General features: G+C 38.4%; 2 protein-coding genes across 2 annotated transcripts; one reads left to right on the forward strand and one right to left on the reverse strand.

Annotated features, from left to right (window-relative positions):
* Positions 1–6,676: 6,676 nt before the first annotated feature.
* On the forward strand, positions 6,677–9,513 carry LOC143628095 (remorin-like). The gene is made up of 5 exons (XM_077097767.1): positions 6,677–6,932; positions 7,693–7,758; positions 7,867–7,954; positions 8,044–8,125; positions 9,114–9,513. The coding sequence occupies exons 1-5, from the start codon at positions 6,767–6,769 to the stop codon at positions 9,306–9,308; spliced, it is 597 nt and encodes a 198-aa protein (XP_076953882.1). The 5' UTR covers positions 6,677–6,766; the 3' UTR covers positions 9,309–9,513.
* A 732-nt stretch (positions 9,514–10,245) lies between these two features.
* Positions 10,246–11,716, reverse strand: LOC143626574 (uncharacterized). The gene is made up of 3 exons (XM_077096627.1): positions 11,087–11,716; positions 10,837–10,966; positions 10,246–10,759 (listed from the first exon to the last, which is right to left on the reverse strand). The coding sequence occupies exons 1-3, from the start codon at positions 11,190–11,192 to the stop codon at positions 10,246–10,248; spliced, it is 750 nt and encodes a 249-aa protein (XP_076952742.1). The 5' UTR covers positions 11,193–11,716.
* Positions 11,717–24,038: the final 12,322 nt, after the last annotated feature.

The raw sequence follows: 24,038 nt of genomic DNA on the forward strand, positions 1-24,038 counted from the left end.
TCCCAACGGCCACTTCCCCCAACAGTACAATTTTTTGGAAACCACCCCTCCTCAAGCGTGATGGCCATCATGCAACCCACCCTCCTCAAGCGTGACAAAGGAGCGGCGGCGGTGTGCTAAGAGCCACCACGCGTGATGGCTTCCTCCTCACGCGGTGCCCCGTCCGCCCTTATATATATTTTTGTTTATAAATAATGTAACCACTCTATTATATATTCTTTTTTTAAGTTTTTTATATCTTTTGTCGATCACCTATTGTCAAATGCAACTAAAAAAATCAGGTCAGATATATTTAAAAAATAAAGTAAACAACATAAAAAAAGAAACTATTTTTTGTGTTGACCGTTAGCGGAGTATATTTTAATATTGACTTAGGGTTTTTATAATTCTTATTTCAATGTTTTAAAATAATTTGGCATGATTCTTTTAACTATTATTTGACACAGGTTAGACTGAAAAAAGAAAAATAATTAAAAAAAAAGTATGATAGGTTGGGCAAATATATATAAAAAAGGCACTTCGTTGAATGAAGAGTAAAAAAGTATAATGGATATTGGATAGGTTGAATAACATGATAAGTAAAGTATACTGTGATGGAAACATAAACTAAATAAGTTAAACCAACTTTGGTAAATATTTTTAAACACCACCATTATAGTAAATAAATATTATCTCCACCAATAATCTTTTAGTAAAAGGAATAAAAGATAAAACAAACTCAATTGTATGTAGTTCTTTGTTGGTGATATTAGTGTCAACAACGTCTTTTGGTATAACGGAGTTTATCTAAGACCAAATGAAAATTTTGAATAAACGACGACTTGAGTTAGGAGTTAATGAGTACATGCTAGATTAAATCTTCTATGATTTCAAACACAATAAAACCTCAAAAGTTTAAGGACAATTATTCCTAAAAAGTACAAGAAAGATATTATAGGCCATTTCTTTGTCACTAGTGGAAGTGACAACAAATCCACAAGTGGTTAGTCTTTTACATTTGGTAGACATATTAGTCTTAGTTATGCTTATGTGAAACACTTGATTTTTTAATAGAATTATTAATGTAGTTTATGTTCTCTTTTGTAGTAACTTAGCTGATCTGTTTACTAAATGTCTTCTTAAATACATGATTTCTGAAACTATAAGAGATATGAGCAAAGTTTATTGTAATGAAAACCCAACCTTTACTTAGACATAAATCTAATTAAATGTTTAATGAGGTAAAACCAAGTTACCGATCACCAATTTGGACATTAGCTTAATAAACTAATGAGTAATATTTCGAGTATGAGTCGTATACTCTCATTGATGTAGTAAGTTAAAAGGACTTCACATATGTAGAGTGTAGACACAAGGAGAGGTGTCGCTCTAACATAAGCAAGACATACTCTACTATTGTAGGCGTCTAAACGAAAGAACAAGAACAAACTCTCGTAAGTTGAAATGATAACTTTGTGCACAATCTAAAACAAGAGAAAGATAAAGGGTGAAATTTCGAATTATGTATTTGTTGGAGGCTGGTTTAAAATATTAAACCCATGGAATCTTTGTCGAATCTGCACCTCTGTGTGTTGGTTTGCAAACGTCACTGGATGAGTTGTTGACAGTTATTTCTAGGACATTTTTAACAAATATAAATTTTTTGGACATATTAATATTATAAGAAATTTAATAAGTTGCAAAAATGTTTTATATTCTACATTTGTGGTTTTATATTTTGAAATGGTTCTCTCTCATTCAAGTTGACCCCCCCCCCCCCCCCCCCCCCCTATTTTATGGATCTTTGTGGATTCTTTTAAATAATTTTTTGAAGTCATTAAAAACATAAGTTATAAGTAAACTCAGATTTTCTTATATGGAAAGTTACAAAATATATGATGTTTAAATGAATAGTCTTGTCTGAAGTGGGTTGGGGGATGGGGGGTTATGAAATCGAGTTTCGGGTTTCTTGATACAATCGAAACAAATTTCTAAATTTTTAAAAATTCGATGTGAGTAAATCCGTTGAATGTTTCTGTATATGATCCCGTGTGTGATTCTAGTTTTTGAACAATTTTGCGGAAAGAAGCCATAACTAGTTATCAACTGGTTTCGTTGGTGATAATGAATTTTTTTGATTAAACGACAACTTACACACTCTCTAATTTACTCCAAAATTACTTCTTTAATGTCAACCACAAAATTTGAACCCCCACCCCATGAAAAGGCCGCCTTATCCAATCCCAAAGACCATTGTATTTTGTACTTGCAAATACTTGTACATAGAAATCTAAATCGACATATTTAGTCCTATAACATGTAATCAAAGGTTCATGAATTTTTTTGAAAAATCATAAACTATCGTGAAATCCGTACAACTAAAAGTTAAATCATCATTAGCTGTGAATACATTGTTTGAATCGATGAAAACAATGTTGTCTTATGTAATAGATAGTTAAATGTGGCAATAATCATAATTGGGATATATGTAATATAGTTTATGTTTCTTGTTTAATTAAATGGGGATAGATGGTAATTTAATTCCTTGGTTGTTGATGATTAAATAGTTAAGTTTTAAGCTTTCCGAGCGCTTTCAATTCGGGTTATTTGATAAACACCATATTATTCTTTAGCCATTTGAGTGAATAACGTGTATTCGGTATCAAAGAACCAAGACTGTTTTCATGAAACTTCTATGCATGGTTCGAGGCTTTGAGCACTTTAATTTAAGTGCAAATGTTGATGGCAAATGTAAAATGTGTCAAATTACATTGGCTAGCTAGTAGGTTGTTTTGTTATTAATTGCTATCAGACCTCATATCATAATTCATATTCATCACAACTACTTGTGATCATTGTATCATCAAACGAAACGAAAACATCCTTATACTGTTACACAGAGACAAGGATTTCAAAGGTGGATTTATAAGTGTTCAAGTGCTTAAGTTTTGTTATCATCATGCAAAGTAAAGGAGTTTGCTAAGAGTAGCTGCTAATTTGACATCAATTTGAATATTTGATGATGAGTTAGAAACTTAGAAATCAGCTTAAACATTTTTGTTTGTATAAGTAGTAATTGTTGTTTCCAGCTTAAAGCTTACACAACCTACAAGTTAATAGTATTAACTGTTAAGACTCAAGTATTGAAAATGTGGTGTTTCAGTTTTTAAGTCCTAGCAATAAATCAAATCATACATATAACTTCAACTGACCTTAAGTTATGCCAAACAAACTTGACGTACTACGTTGTACAAACAATATGTAGTCACCCATGTAGCCATATTTTAACACACTAACATAATTCATAAAGATCAATTTATCAGGATAAAAATGATTTCTTATGTTAATCATTCAGTAGTTGGCCTGCATTTTGTTCGAGCTGAATAAAAGTTACGAGTTATGACACTCAAATATGAATATCAAGATATGATCTCGTAGGCGAGTAAGTATTTAGACTCGTTACACGTCAACAAGCCAAGATTGGCATCTCTAGCAAGCTCGAACAAAATTTAAACAACATTCACGTGATGCTAGCAAGAACTTATAGAGCTGAATATATACGTTACACCACCTATAAAGGTCATCATCTTCTATATCATTATACACTCTTTGCAGTCTTGCAACATTTTTCTTTAAAACTAATTTATTAGATATAAAAATTCCTTTGTAGTTGAGGTAGTCTCTTATCTAATTATAGTTTTTTTTATATTGATCTTGGGTGTATTTTATATATGTATCTTTACTAAAAGTGCTCCGAATAAATTAAATATGTGCATTAAGATACGAAGGCTTCTTCTTCCAAAACAACGAAATCATTTTTTCACTCTTTCATATACTAGGGGATTTCACTTGGAAAAAAAAAATGTTCCATACTAATCGATTCGGGTTCATAACCATGGGTTCCAATGCACGAGATCTTGTAGCACTTACCAATAGAGGTGCACAAAAAACCCGTACCCGGAACCGGACCCGAAAAAATACCCGCACCCGGTTTTTTTTATACCCGGGTATTCTATACCCGAAACCGGAACCGACCCTACCCGTAGGGTATGGATAGGGTATGTCTTTTGAGCTCAATACCTGTACCGGAACCGAACCTGATCTATACCTGTAAATACCCGAAACCGGTCATACCCTATACCCATACCTGGTTATACCCGATACCCGATAATAGTTTTCTAATACTCGAAATAATACAGAGTTTTTATAGTATATTTTTATGTTTACTTCACAACTTTTATGTTTAAGTTTTTATAAAATGCATATTATTAAGTAAATAATTTATATTTTAAGTGAATTTATGGTTTTTGTAATATAGTTTAATTTATAAATTACAAAGCAAATTTAAAAATGAATAAATAATTTACAAATTCAAAACCGGGTAATAATACCCGGTCGTACCCGGTTCCAATACCCGAACCCGATAATACCCTACCTGGGTACATATGATTGTGTTTTTCTCGTCAATACCCTACCCGATTTCTCTCAATACCCGATACCCGAAACCGGTTTCATACCCGAACCCGACAATTAGAAAAACCCGATTTGTGCACCTCTATCAATTAGAAATGTAGTTCATATTTTCAAAAGGGAGTCATCCCCAAACGGGCCAAACTTACCTTAACAAGTATAACCGTACTGAGCGTCTATTCTATAAATGATCAATTTTTCTGTTAGTATTGATGCCCAACATTATCATTCTTTCTTTTTATAGTTTACCTCCTGAATTGTTGTTTGAGTAAATGTGAACTTTTCTTTTATTGTAAGTTTGTAACCTAAATAAAAAGTTTCCCATTTCTTCACTAATTTTAGGGTGTACATGAATCGATACGGATTGAAAGGGAAATTGTTATAAAAAAACCCAGACTACCTTTAACCAATTATTAAAAATACTAAGTAAACACTTTCTTTTCTCTTCTCTTTCAACTTAAGAACACATAAAATTTTAATTTCATTTTGTTTCTTTCAAACTCTAGAACACCAAATCAAATAACTTTCTTCTCTCCTCAGACTTTATTCCGTTCTTTTAGAATACGAAATTCTTGATTAGGCTTGTAAACAAACCAAACGTTATGTGGACAGTTTGTGAATCGTTAGAGGGGGGGTTGTTTGTATTCGTTCGTTTAATAAACGAGCAGACATGAACAAGAAATTTCGTTCATTTGTTAAACAAACGAATATGAACAGAGCACTCGTTTGTTCAACTGTGTTCATGAACATTCATTCACAGGGCCGACTCCGAGAAGACGAAATTTTTTTTGGCCCTTAACTAAAATGAACATTTTGTTGGGTTTAAACAATTTAATTTTAAATGAGCTTACTTAGTTATGATTTGAGTTGTGTAAAAAACTTTTGTATAAATATAAACATAAAAATATCTCAAATAAGACTAAAACCCACAACCTTTTGTTAGATTTCATACCTCTTGTCACTAGACCAAGCTAGTAGTTATGTAACTATGTTGAAACATTGAATATACATATTTTTGTTCGTCAAAATAAATCATCATCATCATCATCGTACTCAGTATATCCCACCAATAGCAAAGCTATGGTAGGGTCTGAGGAGGGTAAGATGTAGACAGCCTTACCTCTACCCCATAGGGATAGAGAGGCTGCTTCCGGTGAGACCCCCGGCTCGATAGTAGTTTTGCATCAAGCCTTGGACATAAAGCACATAGCACTCAATCATCGGGATACCGGCTGATTGGTGCATGTACCCTCGTCTTTCGGCTATCAACGCCACCACATGATGCCTGATTAACCTTCCGCCACTTTTAACGTTATTTTCACGAGATTAGTAAAATAATGTCAAAATTAGTGCAATTTCACTTTTACCCACCCGAGGGTTTACACATATATACATAATATGCGCGCACCTCAAGCAGGGCGTGTTCATCAAAATAAATATGATTTAAAAAAATTAAAATTGGGCCTAGCAGGGTGTCGGGCCTGTGAGCGTCGACTACCCTGCCACCCCTTAGACCGAGTGCAGTGGGGCTCGAGTTTGGGCGAGAAGGGGCTCGAACACCGCCCCCCGGGCGATAAATGGGCGAAAAGGGGCGAGGGCGGGGAGTTCTTCTCGCCCTCATGTCTATGTTGTTTGCATATATATATATATATTATATGTGTGTGTAAGATATATATATATATATATTACTATTGTAGCCCCTACACCATTACACCCCAAAAACAAATTTTCAACCCTTGCTGACTGGGCGCCACACGGCGCAAAACGCCCCAATTTGTAGCCCCTCCACTACGCATAGCCTTATGGCCAACTTATTCATAAATGTTCTTTTGTATATGTTGTTCATGAAAGTTTCTTGTACATTTATTTATATTATCTAAACATTTTATATTCTTTAATTTGTTACCCTAAACATAAAACACGAAACAATATTCTCTCATTGTTTTTTCATTGTTCTCATTTTGTTTCTCTTTATTTACATTGATAAACACATCGATGCCAATCTTTAGGTTCCGCCGATTTCATTTATGTTTATGAACTGTTCATATACACATTTATTTCTTCAACAAACGAACATGAACATAAAATACGTCCTTATTCTTGATTAATTAAACCAACACTCAACAAGGTATAGTGTACAAGTATAATATAGATGGGGGTTCGTATAACAGTTCACAAATTAAATCAATTTAAATAAATAAAATCAGGCAATCCATAACTCCAGCTTGTCCTCTGCAGTACGACACATACCCACCACACCCACATAATAATAATATCTTTATTCATTTCCAATCATTTCAATTCTCCAATTTTCACCATGGCAACAGCAGCTGAAGAAGAAACCAAGAAACTTGAAGAAGTACTTGAACCCGAAGCCCCATCGGACCCACCACCACCACCCGCACCGGAAGACAAACCCATCGTCCCGGTTGTCGCTGAAGAACCACCTGCTGATGAATCCAAAGTACTTGCTGTTGTCGAAAGTAATTTTTAAACCCTAACCATAATTAAAGATGCTTGCTTTGTCAAAATTTATCATGTTTCGGTTAATTCGGTTATTTGTTAGATGTGTATGGTTCGGTTTGGGCTTAAAACAAACCAAAAACAAAAACTTTTGGTTTTTGGATTTTTGAAATCGTGTGTGGTTTTTTTAATTATTATTATTATTATTATTATTATTATTATTTATTTGGTGGTTTGTCAGTTGAGCTTGAAATTTTGGGCCAGAAAAAGAGTTTGCACTTAATTAATTAATAATTATTTTGTTAATTAATAATTAATTTTGTTATAAATCAGGGAAAAAAATATTTGATTTACATATCTATTATCTATTGAAATATTTGCTGGTTGAGCTTGAAATTTTGCGCCGGAAGTAAGCTTAAAATAATGAATTTGGGTCTAGATTATTTTGTTAGTTAATAATTATTTTTATTATACATCAAGGAAAGAAATATTTGAGTTACATATTTATTTATTGAATTCTTATAAATTACTTAAAACAAAAGGTAAAGGTAAGTTTTAGAAATTCAGTTTGGTTTCGTTTTTTCAGTTTTTGTTACATGCAACATAAAACCAAACCATTGTTTTTTTATAGGTAGTTTCGATTTCATGCGCACCCCTAATTCTCTGTTTATGTAGGGATTGTTTAATGAATATTTGTTGATTTTGTAGAATTAATTAGGGAATTTGGATTAATTTTGTTCATTAAGAATATTGCAGTCTAAGTGTTTGTTTTGATGTCAGAACCAACTGAGCCTTGTGAAGAGAAGAAGCCTGAAGAGAAGTCTCAAGAGGGTTCTGTTAATAGAGGTAATAAAAGCTTTAATTTTGATTAAAAATTAATAATAATAAATAAAAAAGATTAATTCATTGATTTTTTTTATTTTCTTATTTTATTTATTTATTTTTTTTTTCCAGATGCTGTTCTTGCTAGAGTTGCAACAGAGAAGAAAGATGCTTTGATTAAAGCATGGGAAGAAAGTGAGAAATCCAAAGCAGAGAACAAGTAAACACACATTTTATTATAAAGCAAATATATTTAATATGTTTGGTGAAATAAATTAATTTTTTTTTAATTGAATTTGTGATGAATAGAGCTCAGCAGAAGTTGTCTTCCATTGGAGCATGGGAGAACAGCAAGAAAGCAGACTTAGAGGCTGAACTCAAGAAGATCGAGGTACGTTTTTTTTTCTATTAATGGTTAGATTACAGATTACTGATAATATTCAAATAGAGGTAGAACATGGGTTGCTTTAACAAACTATCACTTTGTTGGTAATTTGCTGACGTAGAGCGGAAGCAAAAGATAAAACGAGAATAATCTTAAGAGGAAAATTGATATATTGTTGAATGATTGAAGTATTGCATCATGCTCCTAGTTATATTGTGCATATAAACATTTTAGGAAAACCGAAAGTGGCTGCATAATGTGTCGGAGAAACTTTTGCCACATAATCTGGTTTGTCGAGTCATTTTAGTTCATTACTCGCGGGTCACGTATTAGGCTATAAACAATCCGAGTCAGGCTGGGCTCGTTTAAAATTTGAGCCAAACCAGCTCGACTCGTTTATCTTAGCAAGCTAAAATGTTGAGCTCGAGCCGGCTCATGGCTCGCTGAGCGAGCACGCTTAATTCAATTTTTTAAATATTTTTACACATTGATTTATATAAAAAAATATAATACACATAATGCATAACTAATAAACTACAAATATTATAATTTATATTTATTAGGCTTTTGTATACGTTACCTGACAAGCGAGCCAACGGGCCTGCTAAATGAGCCTAAGAAGTGAGCCAATGAAGAAATGAGCCAAGCTTATCTTGGCTTGAGCTCGACTTGTTTACAAACCGAGCCGATTTCAAGCGAACTTAAAACGAACCACAAGCCACAAGCTTTTTGAACAACCCTTGTCCCATAACTCGAAATGTAGCATAATTTAAACTCTATTTAAAGTCGACCCAATTTTAACCGGTTTGCCTCTGTTCAGCTCGTCCAAATATGAGTCTGCAAGCTTCTCGATTAAAATCAGTATCATTTGGGTAACCAAACTAGTTTTCTATTGGTAGACTTATAATATGATAGTTTAGTGACATATACCATGAAATAAATTGCCATATATGTTGAAAAAAAATCATTTTAAATGTGAAATGATAATGAGCAGGAAGATTTGGAGAAGAAAAAGGCGAAATACATTGAGAAAATGAAGAACAAAATAGCTCTACTCCACAAAACCGCAGAAGAAAAGAGGGCGATAACGGAAGCCAAACGTGGGGAGGAAATCTTGAAAGCGGAAGAGCTGTCGGCTAAGTATCGGGCTACCGGAACCACCCCAAAGAAAGGATGGTTTTCAAGCTAAATGTGTAATCATTATTCCATTCCACTATGCTGCATGTGTAAATTCCGCCTTTTGGGATTTGTTAGATGTGTGTTTACTTGTATTTTGAAATATTTGTTTAATGCTTCATTATTTGGTGTGCATAGTACTTATATATATATTATGTGTATATGCATCATTTGTAAGAAACAAGTTTGAATGATATGTTTATGTTTGTTCCATCAAATTTTGGATTTGTGTTCATAGAAAGATCTTGGTTTAGTCATTGGTGAATGCTTATTATGTTGACTTGTTAGGAAGGGTCAACTGGCCCAACTAAAACTCATTGGTAAGGCCTTAGGATAATAAGCCCACTATACAGAAATTTGTAATCAAGTGTGAGACCAGCCCTTAAAACACAAACCAGAGGTGCACAAAATACCTGGTTTTGGACCTGACCCGGTGTACTCAACCAGAACAGGTTCCTACCCGTACCCGACCCGTGGATAGGACCTGGTATAGAATTTATCCCCTGAGCCGTACCCGGAACCGGAAAAACCCGGAACTGGTTCATACCTGACCCAGTTTTGACTTTTGTTGACCAAACCCGGAAACGATTCCTACCCGGTTCCGGTTCCTGAAAATACCTGGTTTGTGCACTCTAACACAAACATAGGAAAAGCGACGGTTCGATTCAAACTGATCAAGCCAGTCAAAATGAAGTGAGTAAACCTTGGTTGAATCAACTCTGTATTTAATACTTTAGTTTGTTTCCACAAATGAAAAAGACATCTTTATTTATATAGTTGGAAAACCCACTGTTTTCCTAGAGATAAAACTACAAGGATTTGTTTACATACAAAACAATTATATGGAAAAATATATACATGAGTAATATTTTTCTAGTTATGATATAACATTAATGACATTCACTTTACAAATTAGTTGTTACACTTCCTTGTTTAATAATCCTTTTTCTTTACACACTTAACAAGTCTTCAATATTGAAATCTCCACCATTAAAGTTGAAAATTTGAACCATATCTTCATTTGAATATTTGTTTAGACAATTAACTGTCTCACTGCTATATGTGGATCCTCGATCATTTAATACCAAATCGTTCGCAAGGGCTTCTTGGTAATTTGACCCATTGCTAATCCCGTCCGTGCATATTGAACTCTCATGTCCGTTGAACTCTTCTAGGCTAAGCCAATCTGCAAATAAAATCTTTGGCAATTTGTTAACTTTTGCGATATCCGTTGATTCCAAACTCGGGTTTGGTGTAACTGAGGTCATGCATGATGATAATGATGATGATGATGGTGATGTTGAGGACCCTGTATGTCCCGTGTTTGAGTAGTTTGTATATTTTTGTTTAATCTGACTATCAAGATGTTCTGGTTTCGCCACTCGCTTTTTCAGATAAGAATGCCAGCGATTCTTTATCTCATTATCGGTCCGGCCATGTAAATGTTGGGCTATTAAAGACCATCTAATCAAATAATTAACCAAAATTAATAATTTGTGCCATCAAAAATAACTTATCAAAATAAAGTGGATTATGCTTACTTGTTGCCTAAAAGGCCATGAAGGGTTAGAATAGTTTCTTCTTCTTGCATAGAAAATGCTCCTTTCTTTAATCCCGGTCGAAGATAATTAATCCATCTTAACCTGCAACTTTTTCCATTGCGTTCCAAACCTATACGTGCGGCACAAACCATTAGGATTGATAGTCATATAATGCTTAAAAGAAAACGAAAAGTTAAATGCTTTGCGTTACTTGAGGTTGAAGAAAGAGCGTATTGAATATAAAAGTTACCTGCATTAATTGGGACAGCACTCCAACAACTATGACCATAGTTCATCACATAATCTCTTAGCTTTTGGTCCTCATCAGGAGACCATAACCCTCTCGTATGCTTCATCTTCGGCTTCTTTGATTGCTTACAACTCAAGTCACGAGCTTTTAAGCGAATAAAAAGCTAAGGATCGAATTGAGAAAGAGAGAAGTTGATGATGAATGCTATGATGAACAACTGAGATTATGTATGGTTTGGCATTTATATAGAAACCAATGACTCAATATATATATTATGCATTGGATTAATATTTAAATGGCCTCTACCCAACACATTATGAATTAAATTATGAATTATATCAAGACAAAAAACTTATAAAGATTAAGTCAAGTAAAACCAGACATAATAGAGACATTTATTTATATTATGACTAATTGCTATGATTTTTGGTCCATTTATGTATATATTATGACGATAGCATTGGAATCTAGTATGAACATCATCAAACAGTTGGCCACAAAGTTGGTCAATGAGTATATGCATGAACCTTTAATCATTATGCAATACAAATCATACAAGGATCTGCATTTGGTGTGTTTTGAGTAAATGAACACGACAAAATCATTTTTAAGTAGAGAAACGCGTAACACAAGCACGTACAGATGGTGCTTTGTGATACACAAGGTGGGAGTTACGTATTCTAACATTTTGACGCAGAGCGGAAGCAAGTAATTAAAAAATAGTCAATGATAATATCTTATTGAATAATGTAACCACTACATTAGACTCAATTTTAGAGAGTAAGCCTAAATATTGCGTGTAAGGACTAAAAGTAAGCAACAAATTAATCATGAAATTGATTTTCTACATAAACGCGCAAATTAATCAAATTAGAGATTCACATGTTTTTACAAATAAAGAAAACAAATAAAGATATAATTTCGACTTCCAAATGAGGCTCTAAATGATAGAATTCATATCCGACTATTGGAATCTCACATGATTCGGCTTGTCATGATCTTTTCGTCACTTATGAGCCTGTAACTCAACTTTTTAAGTTGCGTACGTCCCGGCTAGTTGGTCCAAATATGTGTATGTTACTATTGGATTTAACTTCGTATCACATCTCTTTCTTGAAATTAAATTTGTATACGCGGTTACGACAACACAAACTTTTCAAAACAATAGAATAAGGCAAATGAGAAAAGTGAGCTTCGCATGCACGATTTTTATATATCAACAAATGTTTGACTAACCTTATTATATTGGAATGATTCTTGTTATCAAAACTCTTCAAGTCATCGCCAATCAAAAAATCGACTTATTTATTTTAACAGACATGATAATTAACAACTTCAATTAAATATAACCCATATGTCTTTTAAGAATATAAAAAAATAATAAGAGAGATTAAGTGACAATAATAAATGGAACATGTGATTAGTTATTCATATATTTGGTTGTTTCAAGTTGGCCTAGTAGCCTACGGTTTAACATTTCATATTTTTCTTCTTAACCATTTTTTTATAAGCTTATGTTATAATCTTTTATTAGTACTTGTCATTTTGTATAATTATGTAATTATTTTTTATTATCACATCACCTCTCTTTGGTTATAGCATGTCATGAATTTTGTCGTTATGATGGATCGATTTGCATCCAATGATAAAGCGATATAATATTATTGTAACAAGTTAATGTAAATAATAAATAACTGGTCGAATTCTGATCTTGAGAATACACATATATGTAATTTAGTTGAAGCACATATGAATATTAGTTTTTGCTATTGTGAACTGCGTATATGTAATGCAGCAGAAACATGTACATATGAATGGGGCATACATATATGTGTTGTTCATATCAAGATTCTTTTTTCAATAGCCAGAAGTTTCTACACATAAAAAAGTTTTCAGATAATCAAAATAAAGCCATTGACTTATTGTAGCCATTGATTAATCATGCATAGTTAATAGTTATTAGAGGTTTTTGATAAGTTCTTACAAATAAAATATATACATATAGTTCTCATAAAATCCATATCTGGCCTGTATATATTGATGATACTGGCAAACCGCAAACAATATTACCATCATTTAACAGAAGTAACTAAGGCTTATTGGATTTTAATAACGCAAACTTTCATCTATTGGCCGTGATAAATCACATCTCACGAAATGTTTACATAGAAATCTAGCTAACTTTGAATGTATTGTGTTCTAGCGATCTCACACTAACTGAAAGCTAACCCCTTTAGTTTCTTTTTTCGTGAAATGGACTGCTTGTGGTAAAAACATTTTTGTTACTACAATCGAGTGTTCATTGGAATTGTAGGTTGGCCATGTGTATTAAGTTTCCCAAGTTTCCCTCCTTATATGTAGTAAGAGACACGTTTTAGCCACATAAGCAATTCACGTCATCAAAAAAAAAACAAAAAAAACTAGCAGGTTAATTTCATACCATATCATTATCATGATAGGGTAAAGTTAACTTACAAACTAAAAAGCGTACGAATCACATCATAGTGTAATTACAAGTAGTGTACTTATGTAATTACATTATGCTATAATTACACTACATTAAAATTGCACTACGTTATATATATATATATATATATATATATATATATATATATATATATATAATTACGATATCTGATTCTCATAATTAACATTAATTTAATTTGCATTCGATCCAAACTCTATCATGACATAATCATATAAATTATCTCACCATATCATTTAGTCGGCATTCTTTATTTCATAGGAGTAATTAAATATTTAAATTATATAGAAAATAAACACGTCAACTTGTTTCCTATCACAAGAACCATCTTAAATTTATTTTTTTTTTCCAACAATTATTTCTCAAAAGTATTCTATAATAAATGTGATGATTAGTTATATCATATATAATGGTTATAAAACTAGTAAAACCAATTAAAAAGAAATGGAATGTCAATGGTTTTATAATATTAATCCAGCAGGCATTGTCAACCAGTGAACAACAGCCTTCTGTTCTAAGCTAACATTAAAAACTATAAATCATGTTCTATCACTGGTAAGCACCAATGAAATATGTCGTTGAAACGAATAAATTATTTTAGTGTTGAAGAACTCGAACATCTTCACCGACAGAGGCCTGAAGCCTGAGGTCAGCCACATTTTGGATGCAATAAGTCCAAGCTTGCTGTTTCGGTATAATTGTATTATTATGTATCTCTAAGTATTTGTTTTGGCCTTTGTCAATGTATGTTATAACTTCTAAATGTATAAATATCATTAGATTATATATTAATATATATATATATATAATTTTGTCAAGGTTGTGATCTAGAAGAGTTTGAAACTGAATCAAAACTAACAGCTTGCAGCTAAGAAAACACTACTAGGGAAGTTGTTTGTGTGGATATTTTGTTCAGATTTCTTGGGTGGTAAGTAACCAATATCACCAACCCCATGGACATTTTATTGTGACACAGGGAACAAAAGTGAATGGATTTTAGATTTCTTGGGTGGTAAGTAACCAATATCACCAACCCTCTACGAATCTATCCGCCGTCTGCTCCAAAATGGGCAACTCGTTCTCATCGAGATCACGAGGCTCAGCAACGGCTTCAGCTTTGGTGGCCCTTTCGGTCGCATTACGCGCAGTTTCCTTGGCTAACCTAAGCTGTTCGTTAACAGCTTGAGTAGCCTTGGAACGGGCCTCATGCCTGGCTTGGATCTCGGCCTCAAGGTCCTTGAAGGCCTTTTCTTTTTCAGCAGCGGTAGCGGCAAGCTTCTTGTTCTCCTCCCGCAGCGATCGCACCTGAGCCACCTCCAGGCTACGCGCAGTCTTTAACTTGTCGTTTTCACGACAAAGTAACTCGACACGCGGCTGCATCCGGGCGAGAAGAATTCGAAGCTTGTTGGACAACACGCGGCTGCATGGCGCGCCCAGTCGACGCAGTCTGCAGCCGTCCTGAGAGTCGTGCCTCGGCAGATATTCCACCTTGGCGCATAGACCTCATTGGAATCTGAAACTGCAACAAAAAACAGTTAAGAAAAAATGAATCAGGAGGAATAACAGGCCAAAGTAACCCCACGCACCTGTAGGGTCGATAACAGGCCGATAGCCGCTAAACCCATCACCTGAACCTAAAGGATATCCATCCAAGAGGTCAAGGAGATGGGAAGGAGGCAAAGGTTGGACTCCCTCATCAACAGAGGTAAGTCTAGAGGTCCCAGCTCTAAACATACCTGAAGAACTGGCCCCAACAGAGGCAGTCGCTGACGCCGAATGTGACAATGCAGAAGCCATTGAGGTAGAGACCATCGGAGATGAACTCATTTGAGATGAACTCATAACCGTGGTAGCCGCCGCAGATGAGCTCGCGGAAAAAGTCACCGCCGGTTCGGTGAAGGATGTAGTAAAGATGGCACTGACGGCCGGCGGAGATGACGTCATAACTGGAACAGTTGCTTCAACAGTATGAGCAACTGAACCAGCACCAGAAACAGGCGCAGCCGCCTGGGTCATCGCCTCGGATAGGTTGACCAAACCTATCGTCGTGGGTCCTGAACCGCTTCCTCCCGCACCGCTCTCGAAAGCGGATAAGTCCACTCCTGCATGAAGAAAAACAAAAGATATTAAAAACAAAGGCGGAAGGAAATGCGGAAAATGTACACAAAAAATATACTTACTGGCTTTCTTGATCCTGAAAGACCGGACAGGCGGAGATAGACCCGATGAAACTGGCCTCTTCGCGCCAGTCTCCTTCGCAGCGCTTGGTGGCTCGGAAGTAACAGCCGTTGTCTCAACCTCTGAGACAATGGTCTCGTCACCACCACCAAGATTCCCCGCCGCCTCCTCACTTTCAGTCTCGGAATCAGACTGATTCCCCAGGTCGACGACGGAAGCAACCTTCGCCTTGCCCTTCACGCCAGCAGCCTTCTTCTTCCTCACAAAGAAAGGCCCATCTGCGGATCCCTCATCAGAAGATGACAAAATCAGAGGAATTCCAGCAGAAGTTTGAGCATGGAGAGGACGAGGATTAAAGAACTCCTTACCTGGCCGAGTGGCGCTTCAAATTTCGTGGCCCGGCGGGTATACCTCTACGAATCTATCCGCCGTCTGCTCCAAAATGGGCAACTCGTTCTCATCGAGATCACGAGGCTCAGCAACGGCTTCAGCTTTGGTGGCCCTTTCGGTCGCATTACGCGCAGTTTCCTTGGCTAACCTAAGCTGTTCGTTAACAGCTTGAGTAGCCTTGGAACGGGCCTCATGCCTGGCTTGGATCTCGGCCTCAAGGTCCTTGAAGGCCTTTTCTTTTTCAGCAGCGGTAGCGGCAAGCTTCTTGTTCTCCTCCCGCAGCGATCGCACCTGAGCCACCTCCAGGCTACGCGCAGTCTTTAACTTGTCGTTTTCACGACAAAGTAACTCGACACGCGGCTGCATCCGGGCGAGAAGAATTCGAAGCTTGTTGGACAACACGCGGCTGCATGGCGCGCCCAGTCGACGCAGTCTGCAGCCGTCCTGAGAGTCGTGCCTCGGCAGATATTCCACCTTGGCGCATAGACCTCATTGGAATCTGAAACTGCAACAAAAAACAGTTAAGAAAAAATGAATCAGGAGGAATAACAGGCCAAAGTAACCCCACGCACCTGTAGGGTCGATAACAGGCCGATAGCCGCTAAACCCATCACCTGAACCTAAAGGATATCCATCCAAGAGGTCAAGGAGATGGGAAGGAGGCAAAGGTTGGACTCCCTCATCAACAGAGGTAAGTCTAGAGGTCCCAGCTCTAAACATACCTGAAGAACTGGCCCCAACAGAGGCAGTCGCTGACGCCGAATGTGACAATGCAGAAGCCATTGAGGTAGAGACCATCGGAGATGAACTCATTTGAGATGAACTCATAACCGTGGTAGCCGCCGCAGATGAGCTCGCGGAAAAAGTCACCGCCGGTTCGGTGAAGGATGTAGTAAAGATGGCACTGACGGCCGGCGGAGATGACGTCATAACTGGAACAGTTGCTTCAACAGTATGAGCAACTGAACCAGCACCAGAAACAGGCGCAGCCGCCTGGGTCATCGCCTCGGATAGGTTGACCAAACCTATCGTCGTGGGTCCTGAACCGCTTCCTCCCGCACCGCTCTCGAAAGCGGATAAGTCCACTCCTGCATGAAGAAAAACAAAAGATATTAAAAACAAAGGCGGAAGGAAATGCGGAAAATGTACACAAAAAATATACTTACTGGCTTTCTTGATCCTGAAAGACCGGACAGGCGGAGATAGACCCGATGAAACTGGCCTCTTCGCGCCAGTCTCCTTCGCAGCGCTTGGTGGCTCGGAAGTAACAGCCGTTGTCTCAACCTCTGAGACAATGGTCTCGTCACCACCACCAAGATTCCCCGCCGCCTCCTCACTTTCAGTCTCGGAATCAGACTGATTCCCCAGGTCGACGACGGAAGCAACCTTCGCCTTGCCCTTCACGCCAGCAGCCTTCTTCTTCCTCACAAAGAAAGGCCCATCTGCGGATCCCTCATCAGAAGATGACAAAATCAGAGGAATTCCAGCAGAAGTTTGAGCATGGAGAGGACGAGGATTAAAGAACTCCTTACCTGGCCGAGTGGCGCTTCAAATTTCGTGGCCCGGCGGGTATACCTCTACGAATCTATCCGCCGTCTGCTCCAAAATGGGCAACTCGTTCTCATTGAGATCACGAGGCTCAGCAACGGCTTCAGCTTTGGTGGCCCTTTCGGTCGCATTACGCGCAGTTTCCTTGGCTAACCTAAGCTGTTCGTTAACAGCTTGAGTAGCCTTGGAACGGTCCTCATGCCTGGCTTGGATCTCGGCCTCAAGGTCCTTGAAGGCCTTTTCTTTTTCAGCAGCGGTAGCGGCAAGCTTCTTGTTCTCCTCCCGCAGCGATCGCACCTGAGCCACCTCCAGGCTACGCGCAGTCTTTAACTTGTCGTTTTCACGACAAAGTAACTCGACACGCGGCTGCATCCGGGCGAGAAGAATTCGAAGCTTGTTGGACAACACGCGGCTGCATGGCGCGCCCAGTCGACGCAGTCTGCAGCCGTCCTGAGAGTCGTGCCTCGGCAGATATTCCACCTTGGCGCATAGACCTCATTGGAATCTGAAACTGCAACAAAAAACAGTTAAGAAAAAATGAATCAGGAGGAATAACAGGCCAAAGTAACCCCACGCACCTGTAGGGTCGATAACAGGCCGATAGCCGCTAAACCCATCACCTGAACCTAAAGGATATCCATCCAAGAGGTCAAGGAGATGGGAAGGAGGCAAAGGTTGGACTCCCTCATCAACAGAGGTAAGTCTAGAGGTCCCAGCTCTAAACATACCTGAAGAACTGGCCCCAACAGAGGCAGTCGCTGACGCCGAATGTGACAATGCAGAAGCCATTGAGGTAGAGACCATCGGAGATGAACTCATTTGAGATGAACTCATAACCGTGGTAGCCGCCGCAGATGAGCTCGCGGAAAAAGTCACCGCCGGTTCGGTGAAGGATGTAGTAAAGATGGCACTGACGGCCGGCGGAGATGACGTCATAACTGGAACAGTTGCTTCAACAGTATGAGCAACTGAACCAGCACCAGAAACAGGCGCAGCCGCCTGGGTCATCGCCTCGGATAGGTTGACCAAACCTATCGTCGTGGGTCCTGAACCGCTTCCTCCCGCACCGCTCTCGAAAGCGGATAAGTCCACTCCTGCATGAAGAAAAACAAAAGATATTAAAAACAAAGGCGGAAGGAAATGCGGAAAATGTACACAAAAAATATACTTACTGGCTTTCTTGATCCTGAAAGACCGGACAGGCGGAGATAGACCCGATGAAACTGGCCTCTTCGCGCCAGTCTCCTTCGCAGCGCTTGGTGGCTCGGAAGTAACAGCCGTTGTCTCAACCTCTGAGACAATGGTCTCGTCACCACCACCAAGATTCCCCGCCGCCTCCTCACTTTCAGTCTCGGAATCAGACTGATTCCCCAGGTCGACGACGGAAGCAACCTTCGCCTTGCCCTTCACGCCAGCAGCCTTCTTCTTCCTCACAAAGAAAGGCCCATCTGCGGATCCCTCATCAGAAGATGACAAAATCAGAGGAATTCCAGCAGAAGTTTGAGCATGGAGAGGACGAGGATTAAAGAACTCCTTACCTGGCCGAGTGGCGCTTCAAATTTCGTGGCCCGGCGGGTAGACCTCTACGAATCTATCCGCCGTCTGCTCCAAAATGGGCAACTCGTTCTCATCGAGATCACGAGTACCCAACCGTGCGGGACCACCAGTCTCCCGCGGATGCAAGAGCGACTGTAAGTCGTTCCCCTCTAAAAAAAAAGAACAATGTTAGAAGAAAAACCCTAAACCACCACAAAAGACGGAGCATACCGTAAGGAATATAGTTCAAACCGTATTCAAGGACGATGGGTATTTGCGGCGTCCCAGACCCGGCATCCTTCCACATGCGGCTCATCCCAAGCATCACCATCCCAGACTCCGCGAAGCGATAAACCGGAGTCTGAATCTGGGAGATCTTGGTGAACCATTCCGTCTCCTGGTAATTGGAGGCGTGGAGGTTAGGAAGTGCCCTCCCGTTCTTGAACGTCATCGCGATGGGGACGACGCGAGCGGAGATGTAGAAAAACTCCCGCTTCCAAGAACGAAGGCTACGCTCAGTAGCGCAGATCTTCAACCCCTTGATCCGAGTAACAAGGGTATACCAACCCTGGATGCACCTCCAGGTGTAGAAGGTCATCAGACGGTCGACGCGGGGCTCGATGTCCAAAATACGGCACACCCATTCAAAATGGCGAACTTTAGCAATCGCCATTGGGTGCACCTCCGTCAAGTGAACACCGTGTTTCTCCAGAACACGGTACACGAACTTCGTTAATATAGGAAGAACGAAGCGTAGACCCCTATCTTGCCCTTAGGGGCGTCGTATACGGTCTGGTTGGGCTCCGGAAACTCTGGCTCATACGGCTCTAGCATGAACTTCTTGACGATGTAATGGTATACATCGACAGAAAGAGTACACTGGCACTCGCCAGCAGTACTCTTATCGTCCTTATCGGACGTAGACGTCGGGTTCTCGAGGTAAACGTCAAACTCCTCGACGTTAACCTCAGGATCATGAGTAGAAGAAGACATTTTTTAAAATGTTAAAGAAAGCGGTTTCAGGAGAATGCTCGCCGGAAAAGATGAGTATTCGCCGGAAATCGCTTAAAAGGAAAAAAAAGAGTGAAGTGAAGGTATGGGATGAGATACACCCTCTCCCCCCTTATATACTCATCGCAATGAATGCGATGAATTTAATGCGGAGGAGAGAGAGAGCGCAGGTGCAATGAAACGGCGACACGTGTGGATAAAGCAAGCTGGCAACAGGTGTCAGAATGGCGCGTGACATGAAACTCGCGCCCACGCGCCTGAAATAGCGTTCTGATTGACCACATGTTGTCACGTCGTCATAACTTCATGCACGTCCTGAAACCGTCAGAAGACGCCAACGTCCCTTCAACCGTTTGGACTGTCCTTATCCTTTCACCAACTCTCCGAATTCCAAAAAGATTCAAAAAGATTCAAAAATAAGAGTGAATATACCCCCTTACCTTGGAAAACAAGAAACCGTAAGACAAGTGCGAGTACAGTGTCAAGGCGAAACCCTTCACATACTTAGCACCTGCAGGGAATTGAAACCAAGAAGGATCTTATGGGCCATGCTTGCGGAAAGAGAAATAGCACCCCCGCATGGCGGGAACGTTGAGAACTAGATTGTTCGAAGCTTCAAGGTGGAATTGGTTGTTTAACATAACTGATCACTATGTCAAACAACAAAACCTCGTGGAGAATCTACACAAGTGAAACTCAATGCTCCCGACTTGCGAGGAGGTTACACACCTACCCGCATCATATCCAAAGATCAGGCAGAAAAGTCGGGAATTTCTGCAAGTGACATTAGGAAAACTGCGGGAAGAATCCCCACGGAAAACCTTAAAAAACGAAAAACCCTTTTCAAAACCCCTTGCTTAAAGTCCAAAAGTTCCCCTCATTAACAATTCATGAGAAGAACAATGGACTGGGGGGACTTGAAGAGGTAGGTCCCAGCAAAGCCATGTTGGACCCGCAAGACTCACCTTGAAGAGGGACGTCTGCGCAAAGACCAACTGGATCCGCAGGACCCACCATGCTCAGAGAGATGAAGACCTTACACGCAGTAAGCCAGCTGTTCCCGCAGGAAAGCCTCCCTTGGTAAAGTACCCTGCCTGTTGCCGCAGCTGCAGATACAAGCCAAGAAGGAGGGCTACCCGCACTAACAGTAAGGCTACGCGCATAAGGCACTAACTCTTATACTTCAGTAATGTCACCTAAAGAAGGAATGAGCAGGGCGGGAATATTCCCGCCCAAAAGAGCCAGTCCGTACGCTTCTAGAAGATCTTTTGTACTATACCTACCAATGTATGGACAAATAGACAAGATCTGGCAAAAGCAACCCATGAACCAATCACAGGGTGACAGCTCACCGACAATAGTAAGAGGAGCAGCACGCTCCAGTACAAAAGGTCACTATCAGCCGCTGCCTACCCACCAACTCCCATCGTGGCACGAACATAGCCCGTAGTTGGTGGAAAAGGAATATTATACAGCTGGTCGTACCTGCTTGGAAACCTACCTTCGGCTATAAATACTCCAACACCTTGGAACGGTATCATCATCTTATCTTCTCTAGCTATTTCTCTCTATATACACTTATATTCAGAGCAATCTAGTCTGATTCTCACGCCGGAGGGTGGTCACAAGGAGGAACCCCCCCCCCCCCCCTTCTCGTATCGTTTCAAGCAATATCGAAGGAATAGTGGCGGTCGACTGTATGAAACTGAACAACTTGTACCTGGTGGACCAAATCCACTTCATAATTGATGGGATTTTTGACCAAATATCCATTCTTGTAGTAGAATACAGATTTAGCATTGTGTCAAAGTTTTGATTTGTCTTTTTTGTTTTTTGCAAAAGTTGATGTATAAAACATTATATCAAATGAGTATTAAAGGAAATTTGTTATCTTATTGTTTCCACTCTAACATAATTTGCCAAAAATTATCAAGGACATCAAAATCTGAGTGAAATCGGTCATGAAACTCAGAAATTTGACTTTTGAAGTCAAAGTCAACTAAGATATAACCGAAAATTCTGATGAAATAAAGCATATAAAAAGAAACTTTTTTTTCCTATTTTTCATTTGTTTGATTTTGATAGTTTAGAGAGAAAAAAGAACATGAATTGCAGCTTCATCATCGGTATGGAGCTGGTGATACTAAGATGACAGATGACTATGTTGACTTTAAAGTCAACTGCCAATAATTCTCAATCTTATTAAACAAACACTTGTATTATTTTATTTGCCATCTTAGCTTAGCATGACTCACCATCTAAAATAGTTGCAGCCTGCAATATGACATCAAGCTGCCTGCAGTATGACATCAAGCAGCCGGCTTTACTTCTAGATTGGAACTATTACAGAAAGGTACAGACTTGTTTGGATTCATGCATCTTAACGCGGCTAAGAAAACGTTCATAGCAATAAGTTAAAAAGACAGTTAAAACTGTGAAATCTTACACGAAAATCGCATCTCAGTGTCCTAATACTCGAGTTTCTTTCTATAATTATTGGATTGTATGCATACTTATTGCTTATTGCTTACCAAATGGCATGCTAAAGTTCGAAAATAATATTTTATTTTTATATAGTAGTTAGTTCAATAAAACTATGTATACCATGAACTGATCATGATTTATAAAATAATAATGTCAACTTTTAAAAAACTAATAATTCATGTCAACTTATACAGAATAATTTATCTATAAATAGACTTCTTTTTCTTCACCAGCCTAAAACCATATTCAATTTTCTTGAATCTTCGGCTTTTTGTTCATCTTTTTTTTTATCAGTCTACATACATGAAGTTTAAAGTTTCGGGTTTGCTTTATATTCTTATAATCCTTCTTGTATCTATAGTTCATATATCGAGTGGCAGGAAACTCGTGAATCATTCAACGAAAGAAGAAAACGAAGAAAGAATACGAGCCAGTTTCGTATCTACATTTCAGAGAACTTTAACACCAAGCCCGAGTTTAAGAACTATGAGATGTATAGCGCATCAGACCGGCTCGTGCCAAGTGGACCGAACCCGCTTCACAATTAATTACTTTATGCTAAATGTTCTTGTATTTATATGTAGAATTATTTTATATTCTTTTTGTAAGATACTTTTTTGTAGATTTGAGATTGAAATAGAGTACTTATTTCCATTAGTATATATGTTTTTTCGTCAATGGATCATGGATGTGGGTGCTTGCTTATGAGCCTAGACTAGATATGGCTAGGACCCACTTCCCGGTTCTAAGACTAGCGCTAGCGATGGGAGAAAAGGTGAAGGTTTGATTATTTATGGCCCGCGAGCAGGGGCTTAACTAAAGCATAGTCAGCGTCCAGTCAACACAATTTGGCGTAATATTAGAGGATGAATCAGAGACCAACGAAGCCCCACAACAACACATAGTCTAAGCTCTAAGCCGGTTCTAACCAAAAAGTCAACTTTTGAATTTAAATGGGTCAAACCGGTGAGCATCTAGATGTAGTTGACTTTATTTATGGCTGGGACTACTGGTGTGCTAGGCAAAAAAGTCAACTATATGTTATTTAGGGTGCTAATTTCTAGCACGTAATAAGATGGAATTTATGGGTTTGAGTTTAGTTAAAAAATTAAAAAGTTAAAATGGGTTCGGGTCAGCTTTGAGTTGAACATGTGAATACGTCTAGCTAAACAAGTCGTATTTGGGTCAACTAATGAGTTCATCGATTGACCTTCATCGATTGACCTGTTTGATTGCTTACTTACCTTTATCATTTGTGTTTTATATCATAGTTTAATCTAATTGAGTATTTAATGACCAAATATAAAAATTAAAAAATAA

The sequence above is a fragment of the Bidens hawaiensis genome, unplaced genomic scaffold (assembly GCF_021521415.1).
Source record: "Bidens hawaiensis isolate Kalapana, Puna unplaced genomic scaffold, B.hawaiensis_p1.1 tig00000458_1, whole genome shotgun sequence".
Lineage (NCBI taxonomy): Eukaryota > Viridiplantae > Streptophyta > Magnoliopsida > Asterales > Asteraceae > Bidens > Bidens hawaiensis.